Source organism: Fundulus heteroclitus, chromosome 21, assembly GCF_011125445.2.
Source record: "Fundulus heteroclitus isolate FHET01 chromosome 21, MU-UCD_Fhet_4.1, whole genome shotgun sequence".
NCBI lineage: Eukaryota > Metazoa > Chordata > Actinopteri > Cyprinodontiformes > Fundulidae > Fundulus > Fundulus heteroclitus.
The window spans coordinates 11,641,599-11,659,931 of NC_046381.1; the positions used below are offsets into that span (position 1 = coordinate 11,641,599).

The window sequence follows — 18,333 nt, forward strand, 5'->3', positions numbered from 1 at the left end:
TTTCATACTGAAATTGTGCCATATTTTCTGTATGACAAGCATTTACGTTCACAGGGTTTAGCTGCACTTTTGTTTAAATTAAATGTGAAATTTGGGGGGAAAAAATGCAGTTTTTGACATTTTTGAGTTCAAGTCACGTCTTCTTTTATTAAACCTCTACTTAACCAGATAAAAGACCCGTTGAGATTGGGCCCTCTTCCGTAGTGGATAAAATAAATAAAACGATAACAAAGCAAACTTTGAGAATATAAAGTGGATGCAAATTGCCAATTAAAATCCAGAAGTTGCAATTTCAGAAACACACAGAAAAAAAATTTAAAACCGTAATAAGTTCAGACTTAAAACACGCTCTTAGTCCACACCTAGTAATAAGCATTTGTCAAATGACACAGGATGGAGTAAAACCATTAAATGTGAGAAGAAAAAGGAATGCATTTCAAAAGCAAAAGGCTGACTGAGATGCTGGAGGTTGAGTGCCACTGAGTTACGTGTGATTTCTGTAGTAACACCTTAACCTCCTCACCTGAACTCCATTGCAATCCAGTCTTCAAGACACTTTTCACCTCTACAACCAAATGACACCTTGAACAGATCAAGCCATTATTTCAAACGGATCCCAATTTGTGTACAGAAGTCTCTCTGAAACTAATTACCACGTTGCTATAAAATGTGCTGTAAGACCAGAATGTTGTAAAAAAAAAAAAAATATCCTTGCCCGAAGCAGTTCTTTTATTGAGACGTGAGATTAAAAGCTGAGCGTTATAAATAGGGAAGAACTTAATGAGATTGTTATGTAAGGCGTCTGCCTCTCATTCCTGCTTTTTTTTTTTCCCCTCCCACAGCTTGAATTGATAAATGTTCTCAGCTGTACATCCACTAAGGACATCCATGGTGTGACAAAGTCTAAAATTACAACAATTTAAAAGAACCATCAAGAAAATACCATTAGCATTTTAAAAAAGCTAAAGGTGTCATTTTGACGTCATTTCTCAGTGCTGTGAAAAATCAGTGGCAGAACACTACGTAAATGTTTATGGGAAATTATATTTGTAACTTAAATTTTATTTTGTTAAATGAAATTAATGTTTATAGAATTCGATCAGTCTCATAATCTGTCGTATGTGGAACATCTGAAGGATGATTCTTTGCCTTTCAAAGGGGAGTCGTCAAAACCGCCAAAAACTGCGGAGGGAGCTATTTGGAAGAGAAAGTAATAAGCAGGTATTAAAGTGTGCCAAGTCCTGGGGTTTAAAGAGATTTTAATAAGATGTCAGCAAAAGTGCATGGAGTAACCCAGCACTATCCCTTCCCCACCTGCTGCTGCACACTGCTGGTCAGCCTGCTGATAACAGCCCGCTACGCTTTTCCCTTCTGTCTAAAAAAAAAAAAAAAAAAAAAAAACGATCGCCGCACACGATTGTTTGTTTGAAAACTAAAGGAGCGCCGCCAAAAACACTCCTAGGAAAAGAAACGCCGTTTTAAAACTGCAGTTGGAAAACAAATACAAGCAATGTGCCGCTCAGGAAGCTGACTGCAGAGCGTTTACCTGTGCAGGAAGCCTGACCAATTCCCCCATCTAACGTGAGCTTGCTGCTCTAGGAAGTGCAGAACGGCAAATGTTGCGCAATAAGTAATTGAAAATGACCTTTTCATTCCTTTCTGTTCGGGTTCTTGCTGAAATCGAAGTGTCAAAACAAAGAGATAACGGGGAAATTAATGTTAGACTATTGTTAGAACATTTTTCTTTAATGTTATGATGCCGTGCTATTTCGCTCAAGGTTATGATACCCTAAGACGCTCGCGCTGGCAAATTCCCATTAAGCACTATCTCAGGTGCTTTGCTTCATGAGCAGGGTTATAGACAACTTCCTTTATTCATGTTGCAGCAAAAATTAATGTGTACACTTGCATGGTGACTAACATCAGCGGGATATTAATGGCTAATTTTAGGTAGAAAAAATATAACCATTCGTATTTCAAGGTTATGGTATACTAATAAATGAGTCATTTGTTATTATTATTTGAATACATATCTTAAGTCCTAGACACTGGATGTTTGTCTTCCACCAAACTGAGGTGTTTTACTTTCTGCTTCACATAAACAGAGAAAGCAATGAGGACACAAGTCTTTCTTTAAGCATGCGGGCTGTGAATGATTAGTTGTGTAATACTTGGAGATGAGGGGGAAAAAAGCACAAGTGCATTCTCAGTCATTGCTACCGGTTGCACAAACACTAGCATGCAAAGACACACAGTCTTATATAAGAACATGTGGCACAGCTTGGGGGCCCCACTAATGACTTGAGCGAGGCGCGAGGAATGCCATCATCATTTGATCCGATCCAGCGACACAACCCCAAACAGCAGTGCTGCACGTTGGAGATAGGGAATGAGTCGGGAAGCCGCTGACAACTTGTTTTCATACTTTTGTGAGTCTTTGTGAGCCGGCTAAAGTCTTTTGCGCCCTGCAATGATTGAATAATCAGCTTTGTTAGTCCGTATGCTTCTGAAGGCAGTGTGGGACCATTTTGTCCTTGGTGTGCCTGGAATTGCTCCCAAAAAGTTGGGCGACGTGCTTATTCTTATGTGCTTCCACTGTTGTTGTTGGGTTTTTTTTTTATATAGAAAAACTACAAACTATCTGCAGGGTGAGGAATGGGAATAGGGGGATTTTAGCTACAGTTTGCTGTTAATGATGATCGGCTGTGAAAAAAGTGTAGATCCTTTAGAAAGCAGTGACCAGCCTTTCTCGGGTGTCACAGGTTGGATCTAGCTTTTAAAATGCCAAAGCAAAGGTCACCGGTTCCGTAACCAGTCTCGGGTGAAAAGAGGGGAAAAAAAGATGTGCAGAACAAAGGCATCAGTGGAGTTTTGTTTTTTGGCTTGATCCCACTACACAGCACCCACACTCGCACAGGAATTCAAGTTGCTTTTATGAATGATTCACATGGATTTCTGAGGTTTGAAATACCAAGTGTGACATATTTGGCTCAGTTGAAAGATATCCAATGTCCCTTGAGCCCAGAGGAACACAGCGTGTCCAGGTGTTGAGAGACGAAGTTGGCGCAGAAGTGTCTACTTGTAAAGTTACTTTAAATCTCTTGTTGCCGGCTATAAATGAAAGTCCTTTTTAATTTTTAGGTTCAATTGTTTTGCGTGCCTGCCAGAAATTCCAGTGCAAAGTAATGAAACGCATTTTAAAGATCTGTTGATGCATCCAAATTTACAAAATAAGGAGGTCCTCATGAAGACTTTTTTCCCTAATACCCGTTTCAGTCAATTAGGAATATTATTTGCAAAAACGCAGATTATTCAGATATCGCAGTGCTGTGTGCATTCTCAAAGACTTAAAAAATAAATGAATTAAAATAACATACCACATGGTCTACTGTAGTACTGTGTTTGTGTTGCACTTAACTCATTCATAAATGTTCCAGATGCAGTAGAATCCATTTATCTTAATCTAGGGAAGACAGATCACCCGCTATTACCATATAATGTAGAACAGATTACTGGATCAATGTGTGCTTCTGTGCTTTTTTGTCTCTCTTGTTGTGTCTCTGCTCTGTCTTCTCTAATCCCCAGTCGGTCGAGGCAGATGACCGTTCATACTGAGCCTGGTTCTCGTTCTGCTGGAGGTTTTTCCTTCCCGTTAAAGGGGAGTTTTCCTCTCCACTGTCACTTCATGCTTGCTTGGTATAAGGGATTGCTGCAAAGCCATGGACAATGCAGACGACTCTCACTGTGGCTCTACGCTCTTTCTTGAGGAGTGAATGCTGCTTGTCAAGACCTGATCCCATCTACTGGGTTTCCTTAGATAGGACATTTTTTAACCAATCTGTATAATCTGATTTAATTTGACTTTGGACATTGCCTTGAGATGAAATGTTTCATGAATTGGCGCTATATAAATAAAATTGAAATAAATTGGCCGTGCTTCGGTGACGCAGTGGTTAGTGCGCACGACCCATGTACGGAGGCCTTAATCCTCGAAGCGGCCGACCTACGTTCCGACCTTTGGTCCTTTGTTGCATGTCTCTTCCTCTCTCTCATACCCCTTTTGAATTAACAAACATTTTGTCCTAAAAGGAAAAGCAAGGCAAGGCAAATGTATTTGTATAGTACATTTCAGTACAGAGACAATGCAAAGTGCTTTACATGAGTCAAATACAGGAAGAAAAGAAACAGAATAAAAGCAAGTAGGAATAAAATGTAGAAACAAACTACAACATGGAAAAATATAAACTAAAAGCAAACATTAAAAACAGTTGGACTACAAAGTTGAACTAATGATCTTTCAGTAAAACAGTTTAATTAGAACAGTCGAAAGGAAGTTCTGGCGGACTTTCCTAAGCTTTATCTGAATTAGTGGTGTGGCATTAAAAACTGTTGAACAAAAAACTATATATATATATATATATATATATATATATATATATATATATATATATATATATATATATATATATATATATATATATATATATATATATATATCGGTAAGTTTCATAATGTATGTAAAATTGATGAAAAAAAATGTTTTTCTTACCACTGAACATCTTCACAAATAAAGGTTTATGTTTATTATTAATCCCAATTTGGTCTGTTTTGTCATGTTTTAATTACTTTAAGAAACACAGAGACAAGCAAGAGCATTCTACTCCACAAATAAACATTTATCAAAAAGTACTGGTCTATCAGGAGTCTAAAACAATAGCTGTATGGCCTAGTTCATGGTTCTGAACCTGATAACAAAAGTAGGGGTTGGGGTGGGCACTAAATTTAATTAAAGTTTCAGAAACAGGTTTGTTATCTGCTAACTTGTCAGACGAGAACTGCAGCAATTTAACAGGAGGAGAGAGTTCTCACTTAGTGGTGAGGAATTGGGGTCACGGTTCACCCAGCCGACCGGATCACAACAGGATCCGCCAGGCAGGTGTGCCGCCAGGAAAAGTTGTCCTAACTTTTCCCCCCCTATGCGGGACCCTTGCCCCCAGCCCCACCTCTCAGCCCGTTTGGGTGAGGGTTGGACAAAAAATAAAGGGGGAAAAAGACCTAAGTCCCTTCTGGCAATTAACATGTCTATATCATGGTGGAAAAACCAACAAAAAAATCATTGCAGGAACTTAAAAAAAAATGTGGATCACTACTGGAGAATAAATAGATTACTACTGGAGATCTGGTTCATCACAACATTCTGGGCAAAATTTTTGCTGGTTGTCTTTCTTGTCGCTTGACCGAGTGTCAAAATCCAGCTGTCTCATGAGCCCACAGCTTCTGGGGAAGAAGTCAGGTGGGCGTGATCAGCCAATCACAAGTGAACTTTGATAAAATTGCAGCATATATAACATCACGCTCACACAAGGAAGATTTATTATTTTTTACTATTTCGACTGCATTCCTCAGACTAGACAGTGATCAAGAAAGTAAATAATTCATCTGTGCACACATTCATATTGTTGTATAAATGATGTGTGTTTAGGAGTGCGACTGAGTCAAAGTGCCTCTTGTATAAAAGTGGACAGGGTCACTAGATAAGCTCAATATAAATTCAGTCCATCAGAAAATGGTCCCATAACTAGAGCTGTTTTCACAGGTTAGAACATTTTTACCATTTTATTGAATAGACAGTTTACATTTAACACATTAATCTGCCTTATTTAAGGCCTTTTTTCTATGGGAGAACTAGGACACGATTTGATAGGGATTTAGACACCACTTTTTTTCTTAAACATAACATTTCATTAAAACATTAAAAAAAGAATCTGAAGATTCAGGTAAACATCAGGGTGTTCAGATCCAACAATCTGTCAGAGATTTGAGTTTTGAGTTTTCTTTGCACTGCATCACATACAACTAAAGTCTTTGGTAAGCTTGCATCTCACAGCAGTTTTCTGAGGCACTGATGTGACCCGTTGATAATTGGGCTTCTTGTGTGCTATATTTGGATTATGCCAAACAATTTCTCTGTTATGTCATCCAAATAATTACGTTTTCCACTCATCTTTCCAAAGAAAATTATTCCAGAAGTCTGGGTCTTTGTCAGTGTTCTTACTGGCTTTACTCTTTAGTCTGACCTTTGTGTGTTTTATAGAGAGTGACGCTTTCCTGCCTGGACACCTCCCATGAAAGTTCACCTTGTACAGTCTGTTTCTGATTGTAGAAGCACCCATTTTTAAATAAACTTTGACAAGACTTTGGAAAGTTCTATTTCTTTTTGCACCATGCGGTAAACTTTCAGGGTGAATTTGATTGGGTGGCCATACTTGGAGGCTATTTTCCAGAAACCTGAATGGCTATTTTCAAATTCCTTTGACTCCTTTAAATTCCTAACCAGAGTTACATCAGCAGTCAGGGGCACGCCAGGGTAAATGTCTGATGTTGAAACTGGACAAACTTGCAATACGTCAAAATGCTGAGCAATTTTGACGATGCGCAACACAGTGTGTTGTGCAAAAGTGTAATTTTTTTTCCCCATCTTAAATGAATAGAAAGACAAGGATGTCCTAGCTTATTCCCCACCAGGAACTCATATTTTCTTATTACCTTTTACCGAAAAATGTTAATTATTTCCTTCAGTTTTAATTATTTGGTTAAATTAATATATTTTTAATCAAATAATCATGTTTCCGAATACGTTAGAAAAACGCTGCCAAGTTTTACGTGATTGTACCTAACTAGACTACAAGTGCTGATGTATTATGTATTGATTTCATTAAATAATTAGGAAATAAATGATCTAGTGTGCTGCTTATTAATAAGTCGTTCGGATAAATATGCAGGCATTTTAAGAGATATTTCAGTGAAATTGGAAGACTAACCGAGTTTAAAGAGCGGCACTGGCCATAAAGAATACTAACAGATTAACTTAAGCAAGGCAGTCTGCAGTGATTTTTACCCAAAATGTTTAAATTGGACTCAAATTAAAGTCAGGTTTAGTGTAGGAAACATACAAGTCATAAAACAAGATAAACAAGATAGACTTTATATTGAGAGAGCTTGACGCACACCTGCACCTGGAGCTGTTTTTTTAGACAGAATAAAGCCAGAGTGCTTTAATTTGGAAAAAAAAATATTGATCAAAATCTTGAATCTGAAAGGATGAACTATAATCAAAAAAGCAGATTGCTTGTTATATCCACTTTGAAAGCCACAATGATGGCTGAGCGGCACTGGTGAAACTTTGAGATACCTAAATGTCCATTAGGCATCCTTATTCCTGTCCCAATACTTTGTCCCTCCAGTTCACCTTTATTCTCTAGTGTTTCATCTGAGGATGACTAATCTAGTTTGCTTTGCTGTGGCAACCAGGCTCTATTTTAAGGAAGAAATGCATAATTGAAGAGATCTGACCCGGAGGCAGAGAGCAGGAGCTGTACAGCATGTTTCCATGTGATATTCTTAGATACTTGGACATTAAAATGTGAGAAAACACTGAATAATTTGACTTTATCTTACTCAGTAGATTCAAGAACCTAAATGATTATCTTCTACATTTTAATTTTCTGTTGGCTGTAAGCCGGCATTGACATGCATATAGAGGAGAGCGAGTTAGATTTTTATTCCAATGTCTCCTGATTGATGACTCGTTTGGGCTGTATTCAACAACCGAAGCTCACATGTTGTTCACACCTATGCAAACAGGCAGCATAACTGGGCACAAAGGATGCTGAGCCATCGGATTAAAAGCAGGTGGAAAATAATGAGACACTGTTCATCTTCCTCTGAGACAGGACAGTGTGTTTTTGTCAGGCTGAAGGTCAATGTGTCTCTGTTTTAAAATGAAATCCTGTAAATTAACTCAAACCTAAAGGGACAAGCATAATCCCTTATCTTGACATGTATGGACAAGTCTTCATGATTAAGTGTTTCAGAAAGTGCGTACAATTTATCTTAAGAACAGACTATCTGTGCTACTGCAAGTGTTTATCTGTAGTGTTGTGCTAGTTGATTAGATAAGAGTGTCCCCTGAAGCAGCAGTACTGGATAATTATGTACTATATACGATGGACTGTATATACACATACACCGCTCATTAAAGCTGCAGTAGGTAACTTTTGTGAAACAATGTACATATTTGTTGAAACTGTCACTATGTCCTCAGAGTAAAATATAAGACAGATCATCTGTAAAAGAAAAAAAAAATCTGGCTCCTCCCAGTAGTCCCATTGCCATTTGCAGAAACACACCGCTCCCAGTCAGAAGCAACCAATCAGAGCCAGGAATGTCTTAGCAGTGACAATCAGGCTTGTGTACGTGCTGTCTGCACCCCTCCCCCATCCAGCACATACCGTCATTCAGGCCTAAGGTTGCCGTTGTGCTGCAGCTGTGCTACTGGTAGAGAAATAATCTAACGTGACAGGAAAACTGCCAATTGGTCAAGTGGCACCTGCTTAGAAAACAATGACAGATAAACAGAAGTGGACATATGACGAAAAGCAAGCTAAAAAGGAAGAATTGGACCAAGCCTGAAGTAGGACGAGGGAAAGCATCGGACCAGCACTGCAGGTTCCGCTGTGGAGGAGGAGCTGTGGAGAGATGGCTGCAGCACAGCAGAGAGCAAGGGTGGAGGGATCAGTACGGGGTGCTTGTCCAAATTTTCAGGCTAGACAAAACCGGGTTCTTTTAGGTCATCTTCATCCAGATGAAGCGGCCTCAAAACCAACTGCATTTGAGTGGTGGAAGTGATGACCTAGTGGTAAGGGAAGGTGGGGGGCATTTGTGTCTTGGAGAGTCCCCAAATGTCGGTAGTTTGAAGCTCAGTCTGTCACTCTGGGTCCCTGAACAAGACTCTTGACTACAGATTGCTCCCCGCGTTGGCAGCACACTGCTCCATAAAGTATGGGTTAAATGCAGAAACAAATTTCCACTGTAGGACTATAATAGGAAATATTTATTTATACTGGCAAAGTGGATAAGTCTGAAGCGGCCCCGCGCGGCGGCTTTCGTCTGGACACCCCTATAAGCATATCCGGCTACACACTGGCATCTTTGTGCATGCGAGCCAGCGCTGACTTTTGTTCTGTGTGATAAGTGCCCTTATCATGCAAGCACTATAAAAAAAACAACAACAATTGCAGACTTCAGACTTGGGTTTGTGTTTCAAACACTATTCAATTTATTGTGGATTTTATTTATTGTGGATTTTTAACACATTTTGACCCTCTGCTCGTCTGTGAAGACCGCCTTGTCATCGGTCCGCACATAAACACCTCTTTTATCTCTCTGGTGTTTGTTGTTTTCTATAGTTATATTAAGTGTTAAAGAAAGTAAGCAAACAGAGCAGCAGTGGGAAACGCAGCTAAAAGTGGATGAATGAGGGTAAATTACTCATAGAACATTAAACACGAGCTTCAAATCATAGTATAATTGCAGATGTTAGGAGGGAAGTTAATATTTTACTCCAGTAGGATTTGCTCAAAATAATAATACACATTTACAAGTAAAAAGTAATCTGCAAAACATTAATAAAATAAGAGTAAATAACTATTTGGTGAAAAGACATTTAAAGTACTCTGTAACTGATTGTAATGTTTGCTACCTTTTTGGGGAAAAGATGTAATTTGATAAGACATAAATTTACAACAATGTTCAAATACTGGTATTTTTTAATACAAATAATACAATAATAATTAGTCAAAAAAAAAACATAACTCTCAACTGTACAAAATAACAAATTAAAGCAAAATACCAATTCCTACAGCAGGTAACTTGTATGTTAGAACAGAGCGAATTATTTACTAAATGGTATTTGCAATAATTAATTGAATTACCCTGAACAATATCTAAAAAAATAAACAAAGATTTTGCACAACCAGTTGTTCTCAAACTGTCTCTTAAAACTATAATTCTGAAGTAAGTGCTGCTTAGTACGTGTCCTTGATAAATATATGACAACAATGACATCCATGTCTGTTTTTGATGCAGAATATCTCTTATTTCCAAGAGCGCAGACCTACTTGTGCTTTAGCTTTATCTGCTGCAGTTTTTGATTTTACCATAAAATAATTTGTATTAAAAGAAAAACGTTTATCAAATGTTTTTGATGTTATTGGCTCCAAACCCTTTTTACCATATCTTTCAGACCGTAAGGTACACCGGGGTAATAAGGTGCACAGTGAATTAACGTGTCTTTATGCATCATTCTCCACATATAGAGCACACCAGAATATAAGGCACACTAAATATTCTTCTCCAGTGTGTAATATCAGTCCACTCCGCAACATACACAGCTCTCTCCTGAGAGAGAAAAAGATCTATCTGTCTCTGTCGGGAGGACAGAGTAGTTGGACTACACTGCCCTGTTTGTAACATGAAGCCAAAATAAACTTTTCTTTATATTGAATTAATTTACTAGGTTTATTGTTGTTAGCGCGTACCCCAGGCGTGGGCTCCCTAAAGGCTCCCACATACTCGGGCGTACTGTGTAATTTAATGTTCACTAAATTACACCCATGGTCAATTTATTAGTAATTAGTAGTCTGTTGATTCCCCTATAAAGATCTGTTGTATGCGTTGTCCTCGCCCCTAATGCTTTGATTTTTACTTCTCTTGAAGCCAAGATTGCCGTTATTTCAAGATACTGTGGCAAACAGTTTTTGAACAGCGAAACAGTTCTATACTTATTTGTAAAATTGGCAGTCAGATTTTGCTGTTCTAAACAATCTGCTATCCATATATGGTAGTTTTTTTTTTTCTGTTTTAGAGATATGGCTCCAGAGACTCTTTTTGCATCAAAAAAAATCTTTATTTAGAAATTACTTTTCTGCTGTGCAAAAAAAAAATGTAACAGCTGATTTAGATTTACGTTTCATACTTTCAAGACTTATAGGTTTTCTTGGTTCTAACAGATGATAGTATTTGCCTTTTAAGGGTATGTATTCTTACCCGTTTGTTCAGCTTCTATCTTCCGTGTTTTGACTGGTTCGTTCTTTTCTTCTTTCTCTTTCCTCTGTAATCTGTTTTCCTTCCCTTGTGGCAGGATTTCCACAGAGCACTCGCCCAAGCTGCAGATCCGAAGTCACAGCTACCTGCGGGCAGTGAGCGAGGTTTCCATCAACAGGAGTCTGGACAGCTTGGACCCAGCGGGGCTGCTGGCCTCGCCTAAATTCCGCTCCCGCAATGAGAGCTACATGAGAGCCATGAGCACCATCAGTCAGGTTGGTGGATATCTGGAGGTCCAAACGTGCAGCTTATAAACCATGTCCAGTAAGCTTTTGCAGCGGGATCAAGTCCTTTGCGTAGTCGAACTAATACCCCAATCAAAGACTGAAAAGTATGGGAAAACTCGTAATTAATGTAGATGTCTGTTTGCTGGGGCTCAGGTGATACATTAGTATTCAAATTGAGTATTTAAACACAGGCATGTGCAAAATCCCCCAGGTCTTTTTTTTCTTTTCTTTTTTTTTCCCCTTGATTTGATTATCTCTCAATGCACTGTGGGAAACCAAAACTAGCAATTTTAGTAAATTGGCTGAATCTAAAATATGAGACTATATATTGTCCAGTTCAAACATATACAAATATAGTAAAAAGGGTGTTAGATGTTTACCAGGTTTGTTATGGTGGCCTTATTGCCATTGCTGCAAAGGCTGAGATTTTAGTCTTTGATCACTGCTCTCTCTATGGTTTGCACAAATGGGTAAGCTTGATGTACTTATTTATCTGGGGCGGATGTTTAGTCCCATCCAAGGCGCAAAGATAGCAATGTTCCTTTTGATAAGTTCTGACAAGGATCAGGCATGAAGAAACATTTCATTTTGGATCTGCCATTTAAAAAAAACAATGAACAATTTTAATAATAAATCGAAAATGGAGAATTTGTTTTGGTTCCCTGTGTCATGTATGTATCTTATGTTTACATTCAACATTACAAACGCAGAAGAAACTTAATGCAAGAGAGCTGATTCCAGCTGCACCGCACCCTGTCGCATTTCTCTGTGTACTTTCTCCACCAACAAACAAAGCTTTAGTGACATTCCGCTTTATGCTTTTTGCTTCATGTCAGCTCTACAAGGACTAAAGTGGAGCTGCATAACATCTGTCCTCAGATAACCCAGTCAACAATTGTTAAAAGGTTGTTACTTTATTTAGAGCCTTTTTTTAAACAGACTAACGAGGATGTTAAAGTATCACCCTGTTATCCGGCTCTCTTAAGCTTTTATTTTTTACATTAAATCCTTATCCGCAGCTTTTGGATTAGGGATGGGCAATTATGGTACCTTTTATTGTTATCATGAATAAGATTTTAATTGTTGTGAGAAATTTTGTTTATCATGACGACAACAATGATAACATACCTCAAAAACCAAACGTAATGTTATATTGTTACCTATCCTTTCTTTCACTGTTTCAAGCAATAAATACATTTTTAAGTTTGACTAAATGCAATTATTGTGTGCTGTTTAGGGATAAAATTGCCCTACTTAATACTGATGTATTTAAGTAGCCTATTCAACAATTGGTAAGTTCCCAGACAATCTGTTGCAAAAAAGACAGCAAGAGATAATTTGTATCATCACTTTTACCTTTATCACAAAACCTCCAAAGAATTAAATAACTTTAAGATTATATCAACCCTCCTTTCATTGGTTCCTTTGTTTAGTATTTTAAGTATAGTAATGGTGAAGATGTCTTCAGCCACTCCTCATTTCCTAAAATCTTGTTCCCAGCTGTAGAAAACAGCGCTCACCACCCTGGAGACACCGTCAAAACAATGAGACATGATGGTGGCAGCTTCATGCTGTGGGGATCCATTTCTTCAGAAGGGAAATAGAAACTGATGAGAGTTGATGGGAAATCTGGAAGAAAACTTGACCGAGGCTGTGAAAGCCTTGAGACAGGGGTGGAGGTTTGCTTTCCAGCAGGACAATAAAGCTAAATGTATTGTCAGACGTACAAGGAAATGGTTTTGATCATAGAATGTTCAAGCATTTGAATAGGCCAATCAAAGCTCAGCCCTAATCAAATTAACAGATTTATGGGACAATTTACAACTTTGATAAAAAAAAAAGTGTTTTTTTAACAATGTCTTGACTACGGGTTGCTAAACACAAATGTATTTTATTAGTAAAAATAAATGAAAGCAAATATTGTTTTTCTTCTTTTTTTCACATTACTTGTATGATTTATCAGTTAAAATACCTCCAAAAATGCAATTAAGTTGTCAGTAGTAAAGTCAAAATTTGAAAAACTCCAAAAAATTTAGTTATTACAGCATTTAACAGTATCTACATAAACACTTGTTTTGCTTTGATCAGTGGAATAGCACATAGTCAAATATCGCTATCACTACCAAAATATGTTTCCATATCTTTGGATTCTCTAGCGTACTGCTTGTTCTGAGTTGTCTTTCACCTCATAAAGGTCGCTTTTTAACGTTTATTTTATCCAGTGATTTTCAGGACATGCTGTAATCTGTGTGTTTTCCTTTTGCAGGTGAGCGAGGTGGAGGTGAATGGGCAGATAGAGGCGGTCTGCGAGTCGGTGTTTAGCGAGATGGAGTCGCAGGCCGTGGACGCCCTGGACCTGCCCATGCCCGGCTGCTTCCGAATGCGGAGCCACAGCTACGTACGTGCCATAGAGAAGGGCTGCTCGCAGGAGGAGGAAGAGGGCGTCGTCGCGCTGGGCGAGAGGAGTGCAGACTCCCCTCCACGAACCGCCACCACGGTCCGAACCATCCAGAGCAGCACAGGTTGGCGGGGAGACATCCTTTTTTCATATGCTGACTTGTCTGCCTGCTACTGCGCACTAACATACATATTCTATAGCCCATTAAAAATTCATCTGCATGCAGAGAAGGCAGTGTGGTTTCTAAATTATGCAGCTTGTGAATAGAATTAACCGAGAAATAAAAGAGCACCCCAATTACAGCAAGTGAAGGCGTTTGATTGGCATTTCATTGCGCTTGGCAGCCCTTAAAAGGGTTGTGCTCAATTTGCTGACCATAGAGCAGTCACACTTTGCAAACACCCACTGTATTGTTATCCTCCTGACCCAGTTTCATTCTTGGATACAATTAGTTGAATCCAGAACTGTTTTTATCCCACATCGAGAGCTTATCTAAGCTCTGAAGCTTGCGGACTGCTGGGTCTTATTTTAGCCTGCTTTTGAGCCTATGGTCCAGGGAGCTTGATCTTCCAGTATCTTTGTATGCAGTACTGATGTGTAGCAGTGCTGGCATTCAGCACTGAGTGCCTCCATGTTTCATGCTCCGAAATCCAAACGTCATTGCGATACATCGCGCGGATTGTGTCGCTGTCGGCTGATGCAGCCTGGCTTTCCCTTCAGCTCTTATTTAATAATGCCAATTAGACGAGAGCATTTCCGCAAATCAAGCTGACAAGTGCCGCAGACGGCTAATTAAAAGCATGCACTGCGAGCTAGAACAATGGTGACACGAAATAAATGTTTGAGTGGGACAAAACATTTGTTTACAACGGTTTGACTTTTCTTTAATTCCCTCCTTTCAGGTCTTTTTATTTTTTTATGAGGACAGCTATCATGGGAAATTCTTTCTTTTTAATAACTGTAGTGTCTCGCATAAATATTCATGACCCTTGAACTTTTCCATATTTGTCATGTTACCGTCACAGACTTCAGTGATAGAACGGCACCAAGTAGCACATAATTGTGAAGAAGTGGTACAATGAGGAATGGTTTAAAGATATTTTGACTCACTTGTTCCAGCTTACACACCTTTGAATGTCCCTTTGTTGCCTCTCGTTGCCGCTATTTTTTTCTTATTTTTTTTATTTGATTGAAAATCCATTAAATATTCATTTAAATTCATAATAATACTTCTATCAAAATATCTCTTTTACCGTTAAGGAGTGAAATGAAGATCCAAATGTATTTGAAAACAGAAGATTTTGCTTTCAAGTTTTTAAAGAACCAATAAAAAAACAATGACACCTTGTGGTTAAAATCGGAACAACACATACACAACGCCATTCACAGAGCCTCACCATTTACTCAATGGTCTGTTGCTGTTGTGAAACTCTGCTAACTCTGCTATTTCCATCCCAGGTGAAAAGTGAGAATGATTTAGGTTTATTTTACACTAAATATCTTACTTATTGTTTATTGTAACAACACTTCATGTTTACAAGGATTTTAAACAACAGTGTTAAAAGGTAAGCTTATAAATATGTTTGCAGTCAAGTTTGTCCTCTTTAATAAGGTAACGTTCTCAGCATAAATATTACAGAATGACGGAATTATTCATTTTCAAAGATACTCTCCGTCACTCTAGTTAGACATTAAAAGTAAATATAACTATTCCGTTATGTAGCTTCACAATAATCTCAACCATCAATCTAATTAACAAATGAAACACTGAAATAAGCCGAGCAATAACCGCAGATATCTAACAGAATTAAACAGTGCTCAGCTTCCACTCTGCCGGGAGGCTTGATCACTCGGTCGGCTGACAGCTGGCTGCAGCAGCAGAAGGCAGACAGCAATGCAGAGAAAACGTCAGAGTACTTTAACAATTGTGACAGGACACGGCAAAACCGAGAACAAGTCTCCCCGGGGTCATTTTGTGTTATTTTCAGAACCTGAAAGAGTAGAATCTAAGCTTTCCAATGATGTCAAACAAACTTGTGGAACTCAAAATAGAATTGATGAAGATATGATCATTTGAATTTTGGTTCTCTGCAAAGAAGATTGTTTAAAAAAAAAAACAAGAAAAAAAAACAGGCCTCAGGGTTACTTTAGAATCACCTAGAAAGTCAGCTGGCCGTTAAAAAATTACTTTGCATTTTTGGCAGCAACACCTCTCACCCAGACCTGCCTGTCAATAGAGGGTCCAGATCAACTCATTGCACTGTGATGTGAACTCACAGGAATCTTTTTCTATGTAAAGATCATTTACAGCACTACAATACATCATTTGTGTGTATATATATATATATATATATATATATATATATATATATATATATATATATATATATATATATATATATATATATATATATATATATATATATATATTAGGGCTGGGCAAGTTAACGCGTTAATTTCGCGTTAATTCATTAGACTATTAACGGCGATATTTATTTTATCGCGCATTAACGCATGTTGCTCAAATGCTTTCAGTCAGTGTCAGTCAGCAGGCGCGCTGACTGCAGCGCGCTGTCACGGCAGCACTCTCTCGCTCCCCCTCCCCTCTCGTACATGGCTCAGCGGCGCCAGCCAATCAGCACGCAGGCTCAGCCTGGCCCGCGCACTCAGCTTTCACACAAACTTAACACACAAACAGCGGAGAGAGACCGCAGCAGCGGAAAAACATGAACAGAGGATGTAGCACCGTTTGGCTTTATTTTAATACCGTAAATGAAATCAAGCTGTATGTTTTGTAAAAAGCCGGTTCATTTCAGTGGAAACACAACAAATTTATCTAAGCACGTGAAAAAACATGAAAACGTCGAGCCCCAGAAACGGAGAGAGGAGACGAAACTTCTGTCATTGCCCCGACAGACCCACAGACAGACGTCTCTGACTGAGGCGTTTCAGTCCTCCAGGGAACATCCAGGTAGATCAGTGGATGGATGGATGGATGGATGGATGGATGTTACTGGAGCCCACACATAACATGTAATTAAGACCTTGAAAGAACCCAGTACATATATTAAAAAGTGTTATTTAAGATAAGATAACATTAGCTAATCCTTTTTTTATCCCACGACGGGGAAATGTATAGGATTAAAGCAACAGGCAGGTGCACACAACACAGACAAAATTACATAAGGATTGAAATATATAAGAGGTGGATTAGCGAAAAAACACTGAACATAACATTATTATTATTATTATTATTATTATTTAATTGTAATAATAAAATAAAAACCACAAAACCCAAAAGGTCAACAGTTTCATGATACATCAAGCTTAGGGACTGGCTAATATACAGCAGGTCAAAAAAGGCCATATTTTGGCTACAGTGCTTGTTCTCTTATGAAGAAAAGATCAACTAGTGCACTAAATTCAATAGATGGGTTGAAAATATCCAGTATAAAATAAGTGCTACAAATGTTACAACACTTTTGTTCATATGGCAGCAGAACATTAAAATAAAAGTGCTCTTTACACTACTTTTGAATTCATTCTTGGAGTTTGTAAATACAATGCGATTAATCGCGATTAATCGCGATTAATCAGGGTGATTAATCGCGATTAAATATTTTAATCGTTGCCCAGCCCTAATATATATATATATATCTTGACCGATGTTCACCCTTGTTTTGCTTCTTTTTTGGTCCGCTTGAATCTGAGAAATGCAATGCCGAGAAGAAGCCTCAGTGCAATCACAGAGATACTATGATCGAGCCACGCCTGAGCTCTGTCTCACGTGACTTCAACCTACTATTCCGATTGGTGCAGAATTCTTTCATGTCGAACTTGGCACCAGAAGTAAACACTTTATGTATTTTGGACCCATCAAAATTTACAAAGCAATTATTTAAATACTATATATTTATTTTTCAGTAAAATTAATACTTTTATTCTGCACTACTCTATATGTGTTGTGGATGTACATAGCTCTCAACTCTCACGCATTGACCGTGTGACACACGCATTTCATCAATAGGGGGTTTTCAGCTGACGTCACGCTCACGTGACTACTCAGCGCGTCCGCCATATTGGGTGGCAGTCGTTTCGCACCGTTGACCTGCATTGTATGACGCATTAGGCAGTATTGGAAGTGAACAATGGGGAAAACGTGTTTAATGGTTGGTTGCACGGCCCGTGGAGGTGGAGATCAACGCTCTTTCTATCGCCTACCAGCCGTAATAGTGAATCAGTGTGAAAAAACAAAACAGCTCTCTGAACAACACCGTCACCTATGGCTGACACGGATATCCAGGTCCGATTTGGACGGTGGAATACGCCAGAGTCTGCGGTGCTCACTTTGTCACAGGTAATTAACTGTTAAGTATTTAAAACATGTAAACCGTTGCTGTATTGTGGGCTGTAACAGCGCAACACATGATCGCCATGGGAAAAACATAGAAACGGGTTAATTTTCCACCGCTTTCCTGCCTGGAGGCGCAACCACGGAGAACAACTGTTAGTGATAACAAAGAGTCGTCAGCTCGCTTGGATCGCGGCTGCAAGTCGACCGAACATAACTTTCCACAGTATCCCGATGTCAATGAGAGTGTGTTCTAAACGTTTGAAACACATAGCAGCTAGTTAAAAGTACATTACATGCGTGAGTGGTTGTTAGCACTAACGGTTAGCAGGTGCCAGAGCCCGTCTGAGCACAGCTTACCTTTGAATGAGTTACTGTGTTCCCACTGTTTGCTGGCTTTATGATCTGCCGCT

General features: G+C 38.7%; 1 protein-coding gene across 4 annotated transcripts in view; it reads left to right on the top strand.

The window, feature by feature from the left end:
• Window positions 1-18,333, top strand: part of dlgap1b (discs, large (Drosophila) homolog-associated protein 1b) — a 150,758-nt gene that overhangs the window by 84,294 nt on the left and 48,131 nt on the right. For all 4 annotated transcript variants that reach the window (XM_036125632.1, XM_036125630.1, XM_036125631.1 and 1 more), the window contains exons 5-6: window positions 10,982-11,159; window positions 13,438-13,693. In XM_036125632.1, the coding sequence (XP_035981525.1) occupies window positions 10,982-11,159; window positions 13,438-13,693 (434 nt within the window). The remainder of the gene's footprint in view (window positions 1-10,981; window positions 11,160-13,437; window positions 13,694-18,333) is intronic.